This window comes from Vanessa atalanta, chromosome 21 (assembly GCF_905147765.1).
Source record: "Vanessa atalanta chromosome 21, ilVanAtal1.2, whole genome shotgun sequence".
NCBI classification, from domain to species: Eukaryota; Metazoa; Arthropoda; class Insecta; order Lepidoptera; family Nymphalidae; genus Vanessa; species Vanessa atalanta.
This window is the reverse complement of record NC_061891.1, coordinates 5,432,464-5,456,081: the sequence shown is the minus strand read 5'-3', so window position 1 is coordinate 5,456,081 and position 23,618 is coordinate 5,432,464. Positions and strand designations below refer to the sequence as shown.

The 23,618-nt window shown below is 32.8% G+C and overlaps 1 protein-coding gene across 1 annotated transcript in view; it reads right to left on the bottom strand.

Moving 5' to 3' along the window:
• LOC125072308 (myotubularin-related protein 6) overlaps nt 1-23,618 on the bottom strand; it is a 52,538-nt gene that overhangs the window by 1,950 nt on the left and 26,970 nt on the right. Inside the window, exons 2-17 of the mRNA XM_047682886.1 lie at nt 8,909-9,025; nt 7,077-7,239; nt 6,597-6,754; nt 6,099-6,271; nt 5,525-5,612; nt 4,729-4,861; nt 4,510-4,585; nt 4,279-4,435; nt 3,354-3,497; nt 2,892-2,998; nt 2,349-2,477; nt 1,881-2,007; nt 1,330-1,469; nt 836-953; nt 526-660; nt 285-441 (exon numbers count right to left, since the gene is read on the bottom strand). Of these exons, the coding sequence (XP_047538842.1) occupies nt 285-441; nt 526-660; nt 836-953; nt 1,330-1,469; nt 1,881-2,007; nt 2,349-2,477; nt 2,892-2,998; nt 3,354-3,497; nt 4,279-4,435; nt 4,510-4,585; nt 4,729-4,861; nt 5,525-5,612; nt 6,099-6,271; nt 6,597-6,754; nt 7,077-7,239; nt 8,909-9,025 (2,122 nt within the window). The remainder of the gene's footprint in view (nt 1-284; nt 442-525; nt 661-835; nt 954-1,329; nt 1,470-1,880; nt 2,008-2,348; nt 2,478-2,891; nt 2,999-3,353; nt 3,498-4,278; nt 4,436-4,509; nt 4,586-4,728; nt 4,862-5,524; nt 5,613-6,098; nt 6,272-6,596; nt 6,755-7,076; nt 7,240-8,908; nt 9,026-23,618) is intronic.

Genomic DNA, 23,618 nt, shown 5'->3' with positions numbered 1-23,618 from the left:
AAAAAATTTAGTGAGATGGAGGAGGCCCATACTCGTCGAGAGGTCCTTAGTTAAAATTAAATTTAAAAAAAAATCTCTTATAAGTATTATTTCTAAGGCGTTAAAGATGCTTAAATCAATAAATAAATATTAGTTGAGTAAAATAATGAAGGAAGTAAAAAAACTAAATTGCAAAAATATCGTTATAAGTAGCGACAGCGAGTACACTAGTGTATAAGAAACACAGAGCCGTTAAAAAATCAGTATAAGCATCAAAATAGCTTGAATTAGAGCGAGTCACGAACCGGCGGGGGAGGGCGCGGGCGCGTCGGGCGCGTCGGGCGCGTCGGGCGCGCAGGCGGCGCACAGCGGCACGGCGCGCGGCGCGCTCAGCGCCCGCAGCGGCGCGCGCGCGCACACGCAGCGCGTGCACACGCAGCGCCCGCAGCCCCAGCAGTGGTGCTGCGCGGAGCGATACAATCGGTAGTAGTCAACATTAGTGGGGCTCGTGCCGTCGGAGTATTGGAGTTTTGTACCCGCTCTTACCTTCCTGCTGAAGTGGTCGAGTGGGGTGGAGCAGCTGCACTCCGTTACGTTCTTGATGCTTTTCCAGTCCAAGGCTACGGTGTTCATCTCGGCCTCGAGTTGAACCATACTCGAGGGTATCGAGGCGTCCACTTTCTGAAACGAGCACATACAAAATAGTTATTTCTGCCCCACACAGTCCAATATTATATCTCTTGGTCGGCGGCTTCAGAAATCAACGTGAGGCTTGAGACGTGAAGCGTAAGGCTTTGAGAGAAAAAGACTTAGCCCAGTTATCTACTTCTAGTAACAATAAAAGGTTGAGCTGTACCTCAGTTATAAGAGGTATTTTTTGCGTGTTGGGCGAGGCTCCTCCCAGCTCCTTGAGGGGGTGGTCGTGCGTTGCGCACTCCAGCTCCGACAGCGAGCCGCCCGACTCGTACAGCAGCCTATATTGTAGTTAGAAGATAATTATAATCTTCTTAATGTCTTATCATTTCACATACACATAGAGATTAAAATTAAAAGTAGTTGAATTTGCATAATATTTTTATCGATATTTTTTTTTAATATTATACGTAAACACATAACACAATAAAAATTACCAAATGATGCTGTTCTGTATAATATATAACAAATTACGTTATATATAATTTTATAATCTAACGGTATTTACAATTTTACTGTGATACACAGATACAAAGAAAAAAAAACAAAAAACGATCAGATAACTCAGTCGAAACCCGGATGCTATATAAGAATTTCTCGGCCCTGTAAATAATAACTAGTCAAACCTCAGAATCGGGGTTTACTTGTCTTACTAACTTATTGTCTATCTGTAGACCTTCCACTTTAGTCTCGATTTCGACGGTGTCGTCAGCGCCGTTCTGGTAATTGACTAGCGCAGTCTCTCTACTTTTTTCGGCTTTACGTCCAGAGAGAAGGTTCTTGAATGTTGATATCCTCTGTAAAAAAAACACAATTATTAATTTATGTTACCTTTTAAGTCATTCGCTTATTAATATCACATTTATTTGTGGTAGATGCGGGAATCAATTTCATAGAGAAGATATTACGAGGACTACTAACGTCCGTAACGTTTGCCTAATTTAAATAAACGTAACTTGAGAATGGCCCAACAACATATGTGTAAAAAAAATAGTAACAGCCTGTAAATTTACTACTGCTGGATCAAGGCCTCCTCTCCCTTTTAAGGAGAAAGTTTCATGTGTATGAATGTCGGCTCTTACGATACCCAGTAGTAGACCATCTTACACTGTCAAAATAAGGAGCGTGTACGACATTTTAGTTAATATGCCAGTGGTAATAACTCTGACGCGTATCGCGTATCGTTAACACAAATAGTGTGAGGTAACCTTAGCGAGATAGTCGATGTGGTGCGTCAGGGCGCCGGAGTGCTCCACGGCGGCCGGCAGGATGTCCGCCAGCGACTCCCGCGGGTGGACGCCGCTCTCGTGCCGGCAGTACATGCCGCGCCAGAACCTGGTTTTAATATGCACGACTACAATAAAATTTGGAAAACAAATTACGAAACGTCAGCGTAGACTTGTGGAGGAGAGGGGAAGCAGGAATTAAAAGTAAAATAATTCCTAAGAGTACTCACCGTGATACAAATTCGTTTATAATCACATATTTGTCAAATATCGTAATACACATATAACGAATATATTTGATATAAATGATTGATTTAGAAAAAAATCAGTAATCATAGTCTGTGCATAATATTAATAATAAAGGCATGAAATTTTTATATTCAATTATCCTCTCTCGTGACTCTTATACCAGTAATGATAACAGCTACAAAAATATATGTAATTTAATACCTTATACTCTGTGCACTCAAATCTGGTTTGAGTACATCGGGATGTGCTTTGGGGTTATAGAGAGGATTCTTGTATTCGTTTAGATGACTCGCCATGTAACCCCACAGAGAAAACGTACGTTCAGACAATCTGTAACGAGAAAAGTAAATGTAAGGTTTAATTAAAAAGACAAAACAACTTTTTTATGATGTCGGTAGGCGGACGAGCAAATGGGCCACCTGATGGCAAGTGGTCATCACCGCCCATAGACAATGAGGCTGTAAGAAATATTGACCACTCCTTACGTCACCAATACGCCAAAAATATAATACAAGTGATCACAGCTAGTTTTACATGTTTGACAATAATTGACTTATATAAAATAACTTTGAGATACCCGCTTTTTAGAGATAAGTCATAAAAAAGTAGCTTATGTTCTTAATTCAAACTTGCTTCATACAAAATATCATCAAATTCGTTTCAGTGATTTAGAGCAAGAGACAGACAGAATCACGCATTTTCCCACTTATAATATAAGTATAACATTATAGATATTTTTTTAACCTTAAATCACGGCGATCTTTCTGACAGTTCCCGATGAACGTGCCGTATTGGCACGCATGCGCGTGATCGTGTAGTGTGAGGAGAAATCTCTCGTTGAACTGGAACGCCTGTAAAACAATGTGTTTGGGATCATGTCCTTAGTTTAGCGATTTACAACAGTTACAACAGTTGCAAGCGGGTGAAATCGAGATGGCCCGATATCATAATTGAAGATTTAAGCGCTTTTAAGCCCTGGCAAGCACCATCACATTTTGAGGTGCCCAATTTTTAGTTAATTTATTTCTTGTTCGGCGAGGTATCGTAAGAGTTGGGAAAGGTAAAAAAATAATTAATACACAAAAAAACGTCCTTATTTATTAGTTCTTTTAATTATACCATACCCTTACTTCCGAGATTACCAATTTCAACTTACGACGTATTGATAGTCTGCTTATGGTTTTGGTGGAGAATGAGACCGCTTACCTCTGGTGCTTGTCTGTACAGCTGCCACGTGCAGTCCAGAAGCTGCGTGAAGACGGGAGACCGCTCCCGCGAGTCGCAGGCCACGTGACCGCAGCGAGCTGTGAATTTGTGGCCGAAGGAAAGCCAATCTTTTTCTATGAGTGCCTGAAATTTTAAAAACATGTTTTGAATATATATTTCGATTAGTAGTCAATAATTTTATACTTAATTTTATAGGTAGCATTTGAATAACATATTTCTGGGCATTATTATCGTACGCTTGTCCTTAGTCGATTATTCTTAACACAAGAACGGGTGTTTTTTTCTGCACCAATTTAATTTTTAAGCTTTTGGCATTTATCAATATGATAGAGCGCAGGGCGTTTCAAGTTTTACACCATAGTAGGCTATTTGACTGGTTTTGAAAATCAATTTTATATTATTTAGTAGAGGTTAAGAAATCCAGTAAAAAAAGTATTTGCTGAAAAATATGTACTAGAATTAAAAAAATCATATTTAAATAGCGCGCGAAAACGCTACTTTGACAATGTGGTGCTGCAATGGGTTCGCTGACGTCACTTGCCTGTCTTGTAATCTTTAGCACATATAATCGAAATACAGTAGGCAAACGAGGTTAACAAGCAAGTGACGTCATCATAAGCCCGACCAATCAGGAGAGTTTTGTGTCACGTGACCAACGTTTAAAAAAAATGCATTTTTATTTATGGATTTTTGAATAAATAAATTATTATTTTCAACTTTCGTTAATAAATAACATTTTTGAACTCATAATATATACTGATAACAATAATTGACACTTTATTTTTCGCATTGTCAAATAGTCTATCATGTAATACTGAAAGTGCCACGTCAAGTCTTTCACGCTTATCGCGCACTATCTCTTTCTCCCTTCCTCGCGCGCCCACAGCTCGCCTCGCTCGCTCACCTGGTAGCCGTTGATGGTCCTGTAGTGCGGCTCGAGGCAGAGCGCGGCGAGCGAGCACACCTGCGCGGTGCGGTCCCAGCCGTCGCTGCAGTGCACGCACACACTCACACCGCTCTCGATCGCGCTCGCGATCCACCAGGACGTGTCCAGGATAGACCTGTTGTAGACGGGAAATCGCTTGAGAATATTGCAGTTTATGTAATAAACTTGAGGCATTGGTAGAAGTCATACTTTATATGCTTGAGCCAACCCGACGATTCCAGTCCATTGAGAAATGATGACATCGTTGGGCTGTTTTGTTCGCAAGCTAAAATAAAACATATATTGTTAGTTATATAAAATAATGGAAAAAAAATCTAAAATGAAAAGTTTTAAAGTTTTGAAAGAAACTTTTCGATGTAGGCAATTTGTCCAGTAATTATTGTATAAGCTGTCATAGAAAATGCTTACTTTCGACTATCTTTTGTAAACTCTTCCGCATGACGTGGATGTTCCCGATGCCCATGAACTGAAACTTAATATTTTCGTAGAAGGCTTCATTCTCATATCCTTTACCGGCTGCTCGGTTCACCATTGCGTTTATCTAAAAAAAAAATACAGTATTTGCAAAACAATTCATTACATTTGCAGTAGATGCCATAATAATAATAATATACTTTATTGTACACCACAGTAACACAGTAATTTAACGATAAAAATAAAATATATACAAAATAAAAGTAGATGCACAATAAGGCGGTCTTATCGCTAGGTAGTACCGAAATGTATTGTAGCAACGTGGCGCTTTCTAGTTTACAAGAGAGAAGGTCAGATCAGCAGTGGTACATTTACAGGGTAGCTTTAATTTTATTTCCAGATTTACCTTTAGTGTAATCTAAATCTTTACTTAATAATAATAGTACGGTAACTATTTTAATTTTTATTTGTATTAAAGCCTTAATGCCTTAAGATCTTGTTGCTAATAATTCTTATGTAAATAAATACATACATTTATTGACAAAATTGTACCACCGGTTCAGATTAAAATACCTTTAACTTAAAAAAAAACCAGCGAACGAAACTCAACGAGTTCGGGTATCTTCAAATTCGGGTTTTAAAACAATATATTGTATTTAAACTTAAAATGGCTCGAATGCAGTCGTTGCATTGCCGATGTGTGCAATTATCTTTGAAGTCGTTAGTTTTACGATAACTATTTATTTAACCTTGCCAAATTTAGTATATATATGATAGCATAACATCTCACCCTGGGCCTTGTGTCTACAACATACATGTAACCGCAGTTGGGATTCGCACGCCGTATAAGATCCAGCATTTGTTCGTCTTCCATACATCTGTAAACATTAACATAATTATGTTAAGCCCTGTCCCAGTACATTGTAAAAAAAGTGTGCGCCTATTGGTACATGGGCTAAATAATTTCTTAGGATTGTCCATTGATTTATTCTAAGATCTAACCTAAGTATCTTATGTTGATTAGGTGTTGTTATAATTATTGTCTTATCTACACGTTCTAGTTTTAATACCAATATAATAATTACCAATATTGAATTAAATAATTTCACTATAATACTCTCAGAAACAAAAAGAAAAAAATCAAAACTTTTGTGCCACATCTGCGCGACCGTCTCGGCTTAATCTCTGAACCAACTTCAATTCCCGCTTTTCCCTATTCTAATAGTATACATATAAGCAGCATTCGTCCTCTTGCTGCGCTCATCGACCAATGAGGTGCGAGTAATTAGTTCTCGAGGAGTTCGACTTGTAGTATGAACTAAAGAATGTTAAGTTTATTGTCTCCTATCCAATAAAGGACTCACCGAGCCGAGAATCCACTCAATGGCTGGCTGCATCTAGCAATAGCTGCTTTATTGTGATGTAAATAAGCGAGAACTGGTAATCGGCCTCGCGATCTGAAGCTGGCGCTGCCTAAGAGCACAGCCGTTGAGGCTCGTGCTGGTACGTATATTTCGCTTGGATACGTGTCGCAGAGCTGTAATATTGATTTTACCCAATAAAATTATATATTACTAAAAGTCATGTTGTTGTTTATTTAAATCTCAAAACGTTTACAAACATTCTTAAGATGGTATTCCAAAATTATCACTCTAAACAAAGGAAAATCCAGTATAACACACTATCATTTTTATGTTTTATATATATGTTAAACTAAAACATCTTTCTATCTACTCGCAATAAACGTAAATTTCAATAAAACGAATGAAATGAAATTCAAATTCTAATTAAAATTATCTCCTATTCATATTTCACGACTGGATACAAACTATGATAAATGTTCGAATATAATATTAGCTTACTTCATATTCCTTGTTGGCGTTACAAAGAACCCACTGTTCATTCGGTACATTCATCCTTTGATACTCGGTCTGTATATCAAAGAAGTTCCAGCCGGCTGACTTCGGTAAATCATCCGGAGTAGACTTGTAGTGGAAACAATATAATTCATCCAAATGAACTGCAATTAATATATTATTTTATAATGAGAAAAATAAAATTTAAAATAGAATGTCGAAAAATGCTTATTACTAAGGAATGAATATTGAATAAATACAAATACATTGTAAATGTAATCAAAATAAGTATTGTATAATATCAACCATCTACTAGTAAAATTCAGTAGGCAGACTAGCAAATGGATCACCTTAGAGTAGGTAGGTAGTCACCACATCCCTTACATCACGAATACGCCACCAAACTTGGTGACTAAGATATTTCCATGAAACAAATTATTGGGGTCGTATTAAGCTAAGCATTTTCCACAATAATACATAACTTACCTGGCTGACTTAATCTCAAGAGTGTCTGATGCATCTCATGACAGTCCCTCTCGCGCGGTATCACGAAGAATACCGACTGAAAGGTTTTGGTACGAACGAGCAACGGCGACCCCGTTGTGGTTATTGGTAAACGTTCGACAGACGATATGTGCATCAGAAGAATCTAGAAGGAGTTACGTAACATAATTAAAGGTAACTTTTAATGAATAATAATACCTAGATATCCATACTCACACAGACAAATATTGGGGAACCAAAAAAATAGCTTTTCTTTTAGGATTTTTTATAAAAGACGATTAAAACTGGCATTATTGAATGAAATAAAAAAAACTAAGCGTGATAAAGGAGAGATCGCATCGCATTGATCTATGATGAAGAATGAAATAGTCGACTTTAATCGAAAGTTCTTCTTATGATCGTCAAATCATTGATATTTTTTATTCATGAAACTTAATTCATTTCCATCAACACGTCGTCTTGTAAATACATTTAAAGCAACGATGACGGAGAGTTGACTCTAACCAATTGTGGATAGAGGTACCCAATCATCACCCGTTAGACCAGAATTAGTCGATTAGCCACAACTTTGTTATAAGCATATTTTATCGTTAATATTAGTAGTTGCATGGGCAAATGGGCCAATTGTTGGTAACAGTTCACCACCGACCATAGATATTGGCGCTGAAAAAAACCATTGTATATATCGCGAATGCGTCACCAACATTGGCAACCATGTTAAGACCCTTGTGCCTATAATTGCACTCGCTCATTCCCTCATAAAACCGAAACACAAAAATACTAAGTATTTCTTACCCGGTGAGTTAAAGTTCTAATGTAAGTAAAACAATCGCATCCCTACACTTAATATAAATAATTTGGAAAATCTATTTTAGACAATCTTTTAGATTTTAATTGTAAATCCCGTTTTCGATAAGACATTTAAGAAACTATTTTATTCAATCACAGTAGAACTTTAAAGTAATACCTAATTACGTATACATTGTGGAGAAATACATGTTTCCTAAAATAAGGAATAATAGGAGCAATTGTACCTACTCATTTTACGAATAAGATATTGTCCATACGCCCATTGGAGTCACATTACGTATCTCACAATTTGTATTGCTATAATTTTCTTTGATGTCAACGTTTCAGTTATACCGCCTCGTTTTCCAGTGGCTAGCTGATAGCCCCCGATGTCCTGGGCCCCGAGTCAGGTCAATCAAAATCAATATCAAAATATTCTTTATTCAAGTAGGCTCATAAAAGCACTTTTGAATCGTCATGTTACAGTGTTGAATTAAATTTAAAGCTACCACCGGTTCGGAAAGTAGATTCTACCGAGAAGAACCGGCAAGAAATTCAGTTACTCTTTTCCACCAATTTTTTTATACATCCTGCCTAGAAGTCAATAAATTAAGTCCACGCTCTTTTATCTTTAATATAATCTTAAATTGTGCAATATGCCTTATTTATCAATGTGTATTTAATATGAGTTTTAAATTTTTAATATGCCAATTAAATAAAAAGTTTTTAGGTTTTTCTCTAGAGAAATTCTCAATAGTAACCCATGTTGTAAAAGTAGAAATTAGTGTACTCTATTGCTTCGTAGAAAACACGTAAAGCCTTTGATCTTGGACTTTCTTTCCTGAATTATTTTCGGTCGTGACTGATTGCCGTCCCATCGGACTATATTAGTGAGGGCAGAGGGCACATATGTTTGCACACAAACGTGTACATTAAAATACATTATGCGCAAATGTCTAGTCTTCCTGGATAAAGGAACGAAGAACATCGTCTTCATGAAACAATGACAGGAATTATGCACTTACCCATGTCTCTTTTCTCATTTCATGATCGACAAATATTAGATGCGTCGTAGCGAAGTACAGCGTGCCCTTTGATGGATTTCGAAGATTATATTTATCCAACATCTGAACGTTCTCCAACTGCAACAATATGATTATTGATAAATATTTAAAACTGAATAAAACAAAAACTAAATCTGTTTCAGTTGCTAAAGTTAGCGCGTCCAGATTATGTCAGAAATCTTGTAATTCGGGTACCGAATTAATTATTAAACAACTCCATTTTGCTACTGGATAAGGGTATACCGGTCGGTAGCGTGATTTGATACACCCTTTACTTGATAATGGGAGCAGTATTTCCGAAACATACAAAGACCGACGCAATAAATAACATTAAACCGAAATACGTGACATAAATGAAAGTTGTTTTAACAAAAATTTCATATTGTACTTGTTGTTTTTACAACCCCTATAAAAATTAAAAGAGACAACAACTAACACTAAAGAAACATTTAAGTATACGATTATATGACTTTTTCTCTTGCTACACCATGCATAATAATTACAACATTTAGTTTTCCTGTTCATTTGAGTACAGTTGTTGTTTGTTTGTTTTTTGCTCGCTATAAGAAACTTCTTTTTTACTTATAATACTATTACTAGTTAATCATGTTATTTTATTTTTCTAATAACCTTCAGTCACTCTCTATCAGCCTCATCAGGTATCCTGTCGCCAAACAATACTTAGTATTGTTGTGTTTCGGTTTGAAGGATGAGCGAGCCAGTGTTTACACGTACACAAGGGATACGATATCTGATATTGGCGATGTAAGTTTTTAGTTAATATTTCTTACATCGCCAATGTGACCGCTGGTGACCTCTACCATCAGGTTGCCCTTTTGCACGTCCGTATAATATAATACAAAAAAGACTATCTTTTTGATTAGGTTAATTGACTTTCGTTTATGAAAAGCTTAAATAGGAATATAATTTCCTCGCTAACTCTCAAAGCTACAAAATAGTCTATATATTCAATCTTCATTCATAAATCACAGTCGTAATGAAAGCTTTATAGTCTGACCCTTTGTGAGTTTTTATTTTAATATTTAATATGCAGCAAAAAATAATAATTAGTTCTAAAATGGCTTGGGCCTTTATTGTAGACCTGTTTATATAAATTATGGGCAACGCGTTAAATAATTAATCGTATAATGAGATTATTTTAAATTATGTCTCTGTTGAGGTGGCTTTTAAATATAAATAATAAAGTATGCTTTCCAACCCTTGGGAATCAACTAATTTACCTGGATTTAAAATTTTCAATGTGTTGGCTAAAGTTTTTATTAATACGAAGCAGTTTTATCAAGATTCGTGTCGAGAGGAAAGGAAAAGATGAGAAAGTTTTAATATTTTTACCGATTATGATGCAAAAAAATCAATGCTGTAATTAATTTTTAGATATTTATTAATACGTTGTATAAATTTAATTGAAATGAACTTTAATGTATTTAACTAACAATCGTGCTAAAAGCATTGGATTGAATACTTCAAAAGGTGTATATTTGCGTTTGAATGGCATAATTATACATTGATGTTTGTAAAAGGTGTTTTCAAATAAATAATTAATCTTCATTGATTTAACAACATTTCTAGAAACCCCGTATAAATCTCATTACATTGCTGTTTCACACTCCCTTTGCACAAAATATATTCTCTTAGGTAACGTTTGGTTTGTCTGTGTTTTTAACATTAAATATTTATTAGTTCGTAGGGAGGATAACAAATAATTACACACTTTTTTATGTGATGATCTAAAGGAATTACTCTTCATATTTACAAAATTAAATAGATCTAGTATATCCAAGTACTTCTCTCCCTTAATTTTCTTTGAAAATATGAGAATTATTATATAAATAAATAATGAATTACGTTTAGGGGATGATGAGTTTTTTCTTTCAAATGTCAAAACAATAATAATAGTAAGAGAGAAATTCATGTTTAACTAAACAAACGCTGAGTTGTTGCTTATATTACAAGTTAACATTAGAGAAAACATAACGAATGATACTTTATTTTCTGCTTTAGCTATAGGTTAAAGCAGTGCGTTCGTACCACACCGTATCACGTTACAATGATGAAGTATATCGTGTGATCACTATCAATGATGAACATAAACGGGAAATGCATCCATTATTTATCATTCTTAGAAATCGAATACAACGTTCCAAACGTTTCATTTGCTGGGTTAAAATCCTTTAGATTTAATTAATTACATTGTTTTCTATACAGACAGTAACTACGTTTAGAAAATACAGAGGGTATTGCCAAAAAAGATCCATGTACCGTTAAAACTGTACTTACGGTTATTTTTTTATATTTATGGCAACGGCAACGGTAATTTGAAATAGATCATAAATAGAAACCGTCACAATAGAGAGATAACCTCTTTGCTCAATTAGTGTCAAGTTCAATTTTTGTTTTTATTTCATGATTTATTTCTTTTTAATTTGTAGTAGTTTTTGTTCTTTCATTTTATTTTTCATATTTATATTTTTATTGTAAAGATATATTAATGTGTATATAGTGTTTAGTTTTTTGTTATTTAATGTATGTATAATGTAAACGCCTGTAGTGGTGTATCACACTGTACAAGAATTTGTTTCCTACTTTTACTTGATAATATTTTGCGAATATGCCTAAGGTGTTTCGAAAATCTATAAATAAATAAATAAATATTTCATGACTAAAGCTTTTAGTGAATACATATTTAGACATATTTTGTTCTGAAATTAAGCTTCAATTACAGTATAATTAATTATATTATCATCCCTTTTGAATAATATTACTTCAAAACTATCAAAGTCTAAATCTCGTTTCACAAGTAACCGCTCGAGGTAAGAAGTAAGGAGTCCTTAATTTCGAATAAATTTTGGGTAGGGGAATATTGTTATGGAAACATTGCCCGAGGTGACTTTGTAACAATTTCCAAGTTTGTAAATGAATGCGTGTTCTAGACGGCGGCTTTCATTATTAGGAGTGTTGTGTGGTTTTTGTATGAAGAGGATTAATTATCCTTATATTGTAGTATATTTGTAAGTTATGTTGAAATCTAAACAGTACTTACGAGTTACTACGCAACAGAGATACTATTTAAATAATAAGCTTTTGGTCGCTAACAAATATAAAAACATACTTTATTAAAGCGGGTTCCTACAAGCAATTTACGATAGTTATTTAAAAAAAAAATGAATATTACCGGGAATACCCTCCAAGAAACACAGTAGTTACTTTTTCCCGATAATCAATTACACGAGCTTGTAAATTAATTACAACGTCATCATTATATATCTCAATATATACAAAATTTTCTAAAATTATAAAAAAGTCGTATCGACCATACCAAATTTGCAGCAGCGTTGATAGATCGTCTGTCAAAATATCGTTACGACGAATGATTATCTAAATGATCGATCAGTTTCAAAGCATATAAATGTCAACAAAATGTGATAAAATTATGTTTCAACTAATCAAATTGTTTTATATTATGGGTACATTGACTTAAATAAAGTTTTTTCAAGAAACTAATTAAAACATAAGAGGTTATTAACGCTCTAGAAAGGATGAAAGGAGTTGAATTAAAAATTATATAAACAAACTGAGATAATTACAAAACGACTAAAAAAAAGATGTTTTAAAAAAATATGTGTAAAGAAAACCCTTTAAAGTTTGTCCCTTTTATCTCAACTGTAAGCCGTCTTCTTTTTCACTGTCAGAGGCAAATCTGTTTTTATTGTTTGACGTATGCCTTAAGCTTGAAGCTGTTTTAAATAATATTAAATATACAGTATCCAAAAGATGATGTGATCCTTTAATAATAGCACTTGAATCTTAATCTGAAATTTTCCGTTTTTCATTACATATAGCGTGATCGGCAATTTAGAAAACCATCTTGGGATAACCTTTATTTCTCAGATTAAATTCAGCCACATTTGTACCCATCAACTCACATAGGAACAGTATGGTGGAATAGCCTTTAATAAACTTCTCCTTGTCAGAGTTCTTTATCATATTGGTGAATTGACTTCTTTATTACTGATAATTTATTGACAGAATAACTCAACACATTCATAAGCCAATTCAGAATTCGAACTCATGACCTCGAGATTTTATAGTTTATAAACTAGCAACTAGATCGCGTTGTCGGTTGACAAGTACGATCAGTGTTTCCAATTATATTTCCTTCATAAATACCTATTCCAATGGAAGTAGGAAAAATATATATGTTATATGCAATAAATAAACACGCTAATTCTTACATTTGAGGCCGAGAATCAAGGTCGGGTCAAAGTGAACGCGATAAGCCTGTCATTTCCATATCACAGCAGTAAAAACCTTCTAAGAGTCAAGTTAAATTAATCACCACATGGCATACAGCGACCTCTTTCTTAAGTTATGAAGAACATATATTAGAGAGTATACTATACTATAAGTATTAAAAAACATTTTATAAATTTATTTTTAATCTCCCTATTTGGAACAAATCTTCTAAGACCCTTTGAAGACCATTTTTTTTTTAATTTATTTCTTAAATCGATTAACATCTATAGTATTAAATGAAATATCGGTCTAATTAAAATGGGTCTAATAAAAGGGGAAAACTATTCGTTCAGGATTAAGTTGTGTAACAAATATACAACAAAAAAGTGTGTTCTCCATTTTCTTAAATTTATTATGAATACCTACCTACCACAAATTATCGATCATATCACAGACTTTGCCCTCGATGTCTTAATTATCTCATCGGAATTCCTTGCACGACGATAATACGACGATCCTCTGCAAAAAGGGAAGCTATTCACAGTGTCTCAATCCGACATTGTTGTTTTTTCACAAGAAACCTCTCTGTATTGTGTATCTTTTCATCGATAGTCTCTTGACCTTCGTCATATTTAATATGAGACAATTCTATGTTGTCATAAATTTAAAAAATGTAACGCTAGTAGAATTTAAAAGGTGATTTTTTTTTTGTTAAATTAATAGTAGACATGATATTTAATACAGAGGGTTAAAATGTATAGCATTTAGTAATTTATTAACTGATATATTTATATTTTAAATTGATTATTTTTAATTTACTAACACCGGGTTAATTGGCGCTTATTAATTGTCAGGAACAGTAGTAATAGTAAAATTTACCAAATTTCTAAACCTGTTGACGTTGATCAAAATTTCATTAAAAAAAGCCGTACAATATAATACTTATGAACATTTCTATAGCTGAAGGTTGATTAAAATCTAATCACGTCCCAATTTTCGATCCTGTAAATCCAATATCACCGGATATGAAGTACGTGCACGTATTGAATGCAAATTCTTGAGAATAAAAAAATAATAACTTTCTAATGATTACAATTTTTACAATACATCATCTGTTACATTTTTTTTTTCTGTTATCAATAACAACATTTGACATTTGTAAATATAATACGCACCATGCCACACCTGATATAGGAAGTTTATGGATCATTTCAGCTTCAATGCAAAGGAATTATAATATTATTTAGAACTAAATGTTATTAGTCAGAAAAATATTAAAAAAATAATAATTATATTGGGAAAATAACTAAAGTACTCAGTGATAACAAATTGAGTTTATTTTTTTAAAAATATATCATTTACTTCGATTAGGAGGCATTTTTTTCTTATCAAATGGATTTTTAGTAGCATATTTAACGACATCCTCGACCATACGTTGAAGCGGTACTATTTGTTGTTCTGCTAGTGCTAGCAACTGATTGCGGCGTTGATTTAAAGCGTCCATTGTTCGGTATGAACATGATTCTAAAGCTTCTCCTGCTTTTACGAGCGCAGCACACGATTTAATTGCCTCAGTTGCAGCAAATTTGCCTCCTTCGAAGAAAAGTTTAATCCGTGACATAAATTTTACGTTGGAAATTCTTGCTTTTTGTAAACTATTCTTAATTATATCTTTATAACTATTTATTGCCGAATCTAAGGATTCTTCAAATAGTTGCCTATGCTTTCCCAATCGATGGGCATAGCTACTCATTTTTAGTCTCTTAAATTCAGGATCAACCGGTTCTTTAACCAATAACATGTCCATATCAGTTTTAATAGTACTTATCCATTTGGTGAAAGGATATAAATCCGGTGCATCAATCGCCTTAAATTCGGATGCCTCTATAGGGAGCCTATCAATTATATTATACATGGCATCCAAGTGGGAATTAAGGCGTGATTCATGAAATCGTATTTCTGAAAATCGTGCTTCACGAGCAGCTTCTATTCGTTCTTTGCGTATGCTATGACTTATTAGTTTTAGAGAACATCTCATATTTACGAGTGAAGATCTTTCATCCACCCATTTTCTTGACTGTCCGTTCAAATATTCAGAGATAAGAAGTAAAATATTATCAAAAGACTCCAGGTAATTATTAATACAGAGGTTTATTTCCTGTTCTTGAAGTTGAGTTTGAAGCATAGTCTGCAAAATCGGTGCACGTAAAGACAAAATTTCCTGCATATTTGATGTAGGATCTTCAGAAGTCATTGAAGTTTCTATGGATTGCACTTTATAATGCTTATCTAATAAGCAGGAAAACTCAGAACTTATAATAGCAAACATGGTTAAAGGGAATTTCATGAAATCTTCAATCTTAGCGTATTCAGCTTCCTTTTGTATACAAAAGGTGTCTCCTTTCTTGTTTAAATAATTATTGATAACCTCAAATTGTTGTAGAAGTTTATCAAAGTCAGGAGCATAACGCATTTGCTCTAATGCTATATTAAAGCTAACTTCAGTCGAAAGTTCAATTGCATCAAATGTCGTCTGCGTATCGTCCAAGCTTAGCGTCATGAATTTTTGGACTAAGGATAAACGATCTGCATGGTCATTGTATATACGACATAAGTCTGATAAAATTAAGTATATGTCGTGAAGACGCTTAAAAAATAAAGTCAATTTTTTTTGTAGATTTAAAACATCGGATTCTATTAGTTTGAGTATATTATTGAAATCTTCATTAGTATACTGTTCATTACATTTGGTTAAGAGACCGAAAGTATCACTGATAATATTATTCAAATTTAAATCTTTAAAACTACACCTGTAATTTAATAAATTACTACTTCTATTTTCAACACTATTGTACAAACCGTCTAATTCAACAGATATTTTCTGAAGTGCTATAAAACAAGCAGTATTATATGTTTCTAAAATTTCAGAAACATACTTTTTAACTTGGTCTAAATTCAACAAGTTTAATAGATCTTTCGATGTTTGATCTTTATCATATTCAGCGCTGGACTGCTTTTCAAAGTTAGGATGCTTCAACAATGGTGATCTTTCGCTTTTAACGATTTTAGCTCTACTGAGACAAAATTCATTAATCATTGAATGTGCATGTACAATGCGTTCCTCCAATTGTAGTCGAAATTGTGCTTCCAGCTCTATATAAGCCCTGGAGTTGCTAAGTAACTGATGATTTATATCATAAATCTGTTCATCAAATTCATGCAGTAAGCTTGAAGGTGGCTTGTGTCCAACATCTATCAGATGTTGAAACTGACGCTTCAAAATTATTTTTAATTTATCTACTCGTCGCCTCTCCAGACCAAGAGATTCCAGTTTAAATTTTGCGAGATTTTCTGTTCTTTGAACAGATAACTTTGTTATCTCTTTAAGGGCATTATTGCGATCTTCTCTCGATAAAGGTACATTGTTAGATATAGCTTTTGAAATTATTTTTTTTATATCCACGTCACTATCTTTGATGTCACACAGCAAAATTTCCGCAATACTTCTCACTTTTGAATTAATATCAATATTAATAGATTTTGCTTCGTCTAGTAGATTATTAAGAGCACTGTTATGATTCATTTCGCGTTGTTTAAGAAAATTTATAAGAGTTGGGCCACAATTTCGAGGCACCAAATTATCAGGCAAAGCTGAAACCGCTGCTAAATCATCTGAGCACCCTGCAAATGCAATCAATGGTTTTTTCGCTGTTTGACTACAGGCGCACTTAATTTCTTTAGATTGTAAACTTTTCTGGTTCATAATGTTTTAAAATAAATAAATACATTCAAAATAAAGTTTGCAATCAATAAAATCATCGAATACAAATGTCAACGTCACATCAAAAGTATGACAAAATCATCAATTATTTTATAACATGTACAAAAAGGTTTTACAGAAAACACATATTTCATATTTTTCTAAATTGCGAACAGATTTTTTTTATGAATGATTAATACATTTATTCTCTGGTTTTGTGGATGAACCAACTATACCACGCAAGACTCGACAATGACCTAGAGGGTACTTGGTAAACTTTAATATAATATATACATATTATGAATATAAATTCCATTTGAATTGTGAACACTCACTACGTTTACAAAATTATGTCATAACGTGAAGTTGTATGAACAGCATAAATAATATATACAATGTTGTTGACAGATCTGCATAAATTTACAGACTAGCTACTCTGAATTAGCATGAAAATAATCATTGAATTCAGAATATAAAATATATTTTTATTATACAATATACATATTGAACTAACCAATTGTTATTCCACTTCAGAGTTTTTGACGTTGCCATTTTGAGTGTGTTCACGACGTGGTAGAATTCTGGTTGGAAGAAGAGAAGATAGCCAGGGAACTAGTTATAAATTATTAACATAAAATGGTCAAAAAATTACTATAAAATATGTATATACATGAGCGTGATGTCATTATATAAAATGTTTGACAATCGTTCTGAGCTGATTTTATTACCAATCTCGACAACCTATGTATCTACATCTAAGTTTCTTTTATTTTTTTATGAAAGTATCTTTCTTTCACTATTCTTCTACTTTTAAGTTGTCACAATAAGTATATACGATAAAAAAAATGTTTTCAATTTTTCTACTTCTCTATCAACACGTTCTCCAGACACATACTTGATGAGAAAATATTAATAATTTAATATTCATCTTAATTTCTCGCTTGAGTTGGCCGATTTACTAAACAGCTTTCCTTGAACATGAATAATAATTAAATTGATGGCGCACATTAAGATTTACGACGCAAAATTCCAAATTAAAAACTTAACACTCGAAATGTATTTACTCGTATATTATATATATTTAAGTAAAATTGAACTCCACCATGTTACATTGTGTTAGTAAAATATACATATACGCCATTCCTAGCACTATCAATGCGCTGATGAGATCTGAAATGTACTTTTGTGACTGAAATTAGTCCATCTCTTTAGGGAGCCTAATTTCCCTTTTAACCAAACACATCAAGGCAAAGTATTTATGTTTGACGGTAGAATAACTAATGAGCGGTTAGTACTTAACCAAAAGGACTAGCAAAATCGCTCTACGTGGCTTGCTTCTCTATTTGAGAATATCTAATGAAGTTTATCTGATGTTGTGATTGCGGGAGCTAAATCATTCACTTAGCACAAGCTGCATCTCTCGTACCAATTTTATTATATTTGACGACCTCCGTGGTCGAGTAGTGTGTACACCGGTTTTCATGGGTACGCCACTCCGAGGTCCCGGGTTCGATTCCCGGCCGAGTCGATGTAAAAAAAGTTCATTAGTTTTCTATGTTGTCTTGGGTCTGGGTGTTTGTGGTACCGTCGTTACTTCTGATTTCCATAACACAAGTGCTTTAGCTACTTACATTGGGATCAGAGTAATGTATGTGATGTTGTCCAATATTTATTTATTTATTATTTATTATATTGTATAGGCATAACCCGAACGAATTATGAAATTTTTTGTGCTAGTAAACCAATTTATTTTAAAACAACTTGATTTTACGCCTGATCTTTCATTTTACATAATACTACTACTGTTTTTACACAACTGAAACTCTTACTTTAAGCTTAGTCTGTTATTATGTTTATTTATTATAATATGCTTCTGAATGCTGCTCTAGAAGACGTAAGCATTTATGTTCAACTTTTCAACCGATGTCCAGAAAATATGCTAAAATATAACTTGTAACCCCCAAAGTACAAAATACGTTCCTAAGACACAGTTTTATTTATCTAAATAAATAAACGAATGTATAATATGTTATAATGGATAATAATTAATAGCATTTAATCCGATGCGGCGTTTCTTGTAATTAAGCCATTTGAGAAAATCCTAGTAATTAAGTATCGCAAACACCTGCTTCTCACGCACGACCCGTCTTAGTATCTAGGTTAACAAAGACATATTACGAGTACGATTAATTAATTATAAAATAAACGATAATAAATAAAAAATTCGTCTGGGTGCTATTTATTCTGCCCAAAGAGCCATTAGGTGATTTCGAAGATTAGGGTAAATCTTGAGTTCGTAGCTCGGAAAATATACCATATAAGTTAGTTAGTTAAGTTTATTTACGAAAATAAAATATTAATCATAATCATTTATAACATCAAAATAACGAAGCAATTTTGAATGGAGAATGCTCTACAACTGAGGTGATCAAAAATACTAATAAAGAATATGTCAAACAATGCTCTGGTTTAGATTATGTATATATTTCCTAAAAAGTCATTTTGTCCGATATGTAGATCATCTTATAAACTCTGAATACCTTTTCGAGCAGTAGCTCAATAAAGATTCTCGCAAAATTATTCTTCAGTCACTGCTGAATAAGCAGTTCAAAGCCTGCTAGGATGTAACCCATCGTTACATCAGAATTTTATATCAGTCCAAAAAGATTTGGAAAGCTTTATGTCGTCCAGAATGCCTCGCAATTTGCCCCGAATCCGAATATCTTGAATGTTTTGGATGAGATCGACTCGTATGCCGTAAAGACAAACGGCCTGACTCTCTCTTGTGCGGCCATGTGTCTTATATATAGAAATTTCAATATTCATCCATTTTGTTGTGTCACAACTGCCCGTGGCGGCCACATTTTTTTATTTGGTCAGGGTAAAAGATTGAAATAATGGCTCTTTTTTAAAAATAAATCAGCAACATAATCTTTCAGCGTGCCTTCTGATTAAAATGATGTCTCCAAGTTTCATCTATAGTAAGCAAGACAAAACAAAAAAAAAAAGCCCAGACCGATTTTTTTTAAGATTCGTCATAAAATATAAACAAGTGTCTTATTTTGTTCTTCTTTATAACATTTTTGGCATTCATACAAGTTTATTACTTTATCTCATTATTATTTATTTATTTATTACTATTTCTATGAAAATAATCAAAAGAATCATCGATGTTCGTAAAATAAATATTATTCAATGATTTCGTTAGTAAACCTACTTTTATAAAAAGGTTCTAAGGGTATCAAGTCTTTAGATTAAGAGCAGTAAATAATAATTATACATATTTGTTTTCAAATACTACAATTATGGTAAATGATTTCCTCCGCTCATACATAATTTATTATTTTACGATCTTGCATTAGGCTAAATTTCAAGACCCGATGGAACTATATTTTATGAAAAATTAACATATATATGTCAATATAAGCCGTACGATACCTTGTTAAAATGTGTACAGATAACCTGATGTATTATACCTGAGGGTAATTAAAAAGGTTCATTTAAAAACATCGCTCTGACGTAACCACAAATTGAAAGATATATGGAGCAATGTAAAGTGTTTTACGAATTTCGAACTTATTTAACTGGAATAAGGTAAGTTTTAGAAAAGATAATGACAGAATTTTATATAGGTTACGTTGCTTGCAAATGTATGTACTTTTGAATTGAAGTAGTTTTTACGATAATTGCGGAGCTATGATGCGATTTTATTTGACGTTATTTATTACAATTTTAGTACTGGATTGTATGATTGTCACAAAAGTATGATGTGCACAAAAAATCACTGTCGTAATATGTTTTGAACTGCTGTACTATAAAAACTATATCATTTTGCAGTAAAAAATGTCATGCTAATCCGTTAAAACATTAAACAGAAATACTATTTCTGTGTTTGAAATTAAACAATTTGAGACCTTTTTAATGATGAATTAATTATTTCCAAATAATTATTTATATACTTAGCAAAATAAATACGTATTCATACTTTTGTCATATTTGTAAAACATATTATGCACGTAACATAGCTTTAATATCAATGATAAAATGTGAAAAATCGTAGTTGGATATTTGTTGCGATACATTTTTTCACCAATATTTTCCGAATTTAGTTTAGCAATTAATAATAAATGGCGTATCGATAATTCCTAAATCGAGGTGAGCCTCCTGCTCGTTTGCCACCTCTAACATAAAAAAAAAAACTAATCCTATCCTAAACCATAACTATTTTTACACATAACAAGTCACGAGTGCTTCTTTTATTAACAACTGCCTTGCAAATTTTAACAACGTAGGTGAAAACTTTATGGACGTTTTAATCGTACTTTTTATTAACCTTTACGAGACCAATTTAAAGTTTAACAAAAGTTATTTCGATATTTAATGAGAAAAACCGCGGAAATAACTAGTAAAATTAAATAATTACTGGTGTTTTATGTAATAAAAACAGGGCGCCCAAACTGGGACTTAATGCCAGAAAATGTATTTAGTGAGATTTTATGATATTTAGATATATACCTAAAAATGTAATAAACGGAATACTTTGAAATTTGTATCACGTTGTAGTCAACAATAGCTTTAGTAGAATGTTAGATGAGCGCCCATGATATCGGATTTTAAGGAGTGCCATACTAACATATTTGTCGTATATTCTATACTACAAAACGACGTTCCAATATGGTACCAACATTTGACTCTAATAGATCTGCTTTGCAATTTTAGTCACATTTAATTTGGAATAATCTCTTGCTTTAATAAGATTGGAGCGGATAATTTATAGGAAAAACGTTATCCAACTTTCACATATATTCAAAACACTAACACAAATACATTTACGTTACATTTGACCGTTAGATAATTTTCGATTCTAATGCAAGCCTATGGTTTATACTCTAATTTATTCAACTTGATATTGATACGTTTCGGTTTTAAGGTTGAATAAGTCAGGTAGTAAGCAAAGCACTTATCAAAATCAATATATTTTTTATTCAATTAGGCTAATAAAAGCACTTTTGAGTCATCGTGTTAGTCTTGAATTTAATGTAGAGCTACCACCGGTTACTCTTTACGACAATTACTATTAATAATAGTAATATTTTTTATTTTAATTACACAGTATATCAGTAAATTTACAATTATTTTTTTATATATCCTACCTAGAAATCAATAAATTTTGTATTGAGTAATATGGCTTATTTATCTATGCTTTCTTCGACATGAGCTTTAAATTTTTAATAGGCGAAGTTAAAAACGGATGCGAGTTACTTATGATGTAAGACAACCCGTATTGTATTTGCAACACTATCGTGACACCAGATTACATGAAGTAGACTTATTTAATGACAGTAACTAGTGATGTTTTGTAATGGCACCTTTAGTTTGATATATTACGAAAACTATGCGATAACATTCATTAAACGTAACATAATATTCATAGCAATAAAAAAAATAACTTCGAAATACAGAAGACGATGATATTACTTACAACAATATAGGTTTTTTTTTTTTTTTATTTAACGGTTATGTGGACGGGCAAGGGACGAAGACTCATAACTATTGGTGCTGTAAGAAATAATAACCATTCCTTACGTCACACCAATGCATCACTAACCTTGGGAACTAAGATGTTATATCCCCTATGTCTGCAGTTAGAATACTAAGTATTGCTGTTTGGTGTTAGAATACATATTTGACAAGTGGGTGTTCCATAGCCAGGAGGACTTGCATAAAGATCTACCAACAAGTATAAAATACTTAAAATATTTCAAAAGCTTCTATTCTTAACTTACTATAGATGAAGAATATAATCTCACTTCGAAACTTTTTACCTTAATAATATATTAGCAACCTATAACAAACTTTGATAAATTACCTGGAGAATACCTATCTTAAGTAACTTGGTATTCATGTGAGACGGGGTTACGGTTTGTTATTGATACATTAAAAAGGTACATAACGGAACGGAATAACAATGGCGCCTAATGGAACCCATTGAATAGATGTTACTATTGAAATTGATCGGACGTGCGACATTTAATATTGATGTTTGGTTCGCTTTGGTTTTAATCAATGTAAAGGAATGGAGGGGATAAGCCTTCGTTACTTGTTTCGTTATTTATTACAAAGTAGTATTGCAACTTATATAGTACAAGTAATTAATTAGTATAGTTTTAATATATCTAAAAAAAAAAACACTATTATTTCCACTAAAATAATTAATAAATAAAATATTTTAAAAATCAACTAACGTCCCCATTTTTAGATTAATTTATAAATATTACACTCTTCTTTGTAGCAAAAATGTCCTTTAGAATAAAACTTTATATAAAAAATACGGAAAAGAATCGACGGTAAAGTAATCACACAAATTGAACTGTGACAAACTCGATTTGACATACAGCACAGATGGAGATAATGATACCTTTCAAATTAGATAAAAATTGTCACACTACGTAAAAAAATATATTTTACCCACCTCTTTGTCGACCAAAGTTGAAGGTATAAAAAGGGCGATACATAAATTATTCAAATGACTTTATCAGGCCAATAAAACGTGCTTTTTTGACAATCGTATAATCGTGCAATTTTGATATTTACCGTTTTATATTTTTTAAATAGAATTTGAAAAACAATTCATTTTTATTACGATATCTCGTAATT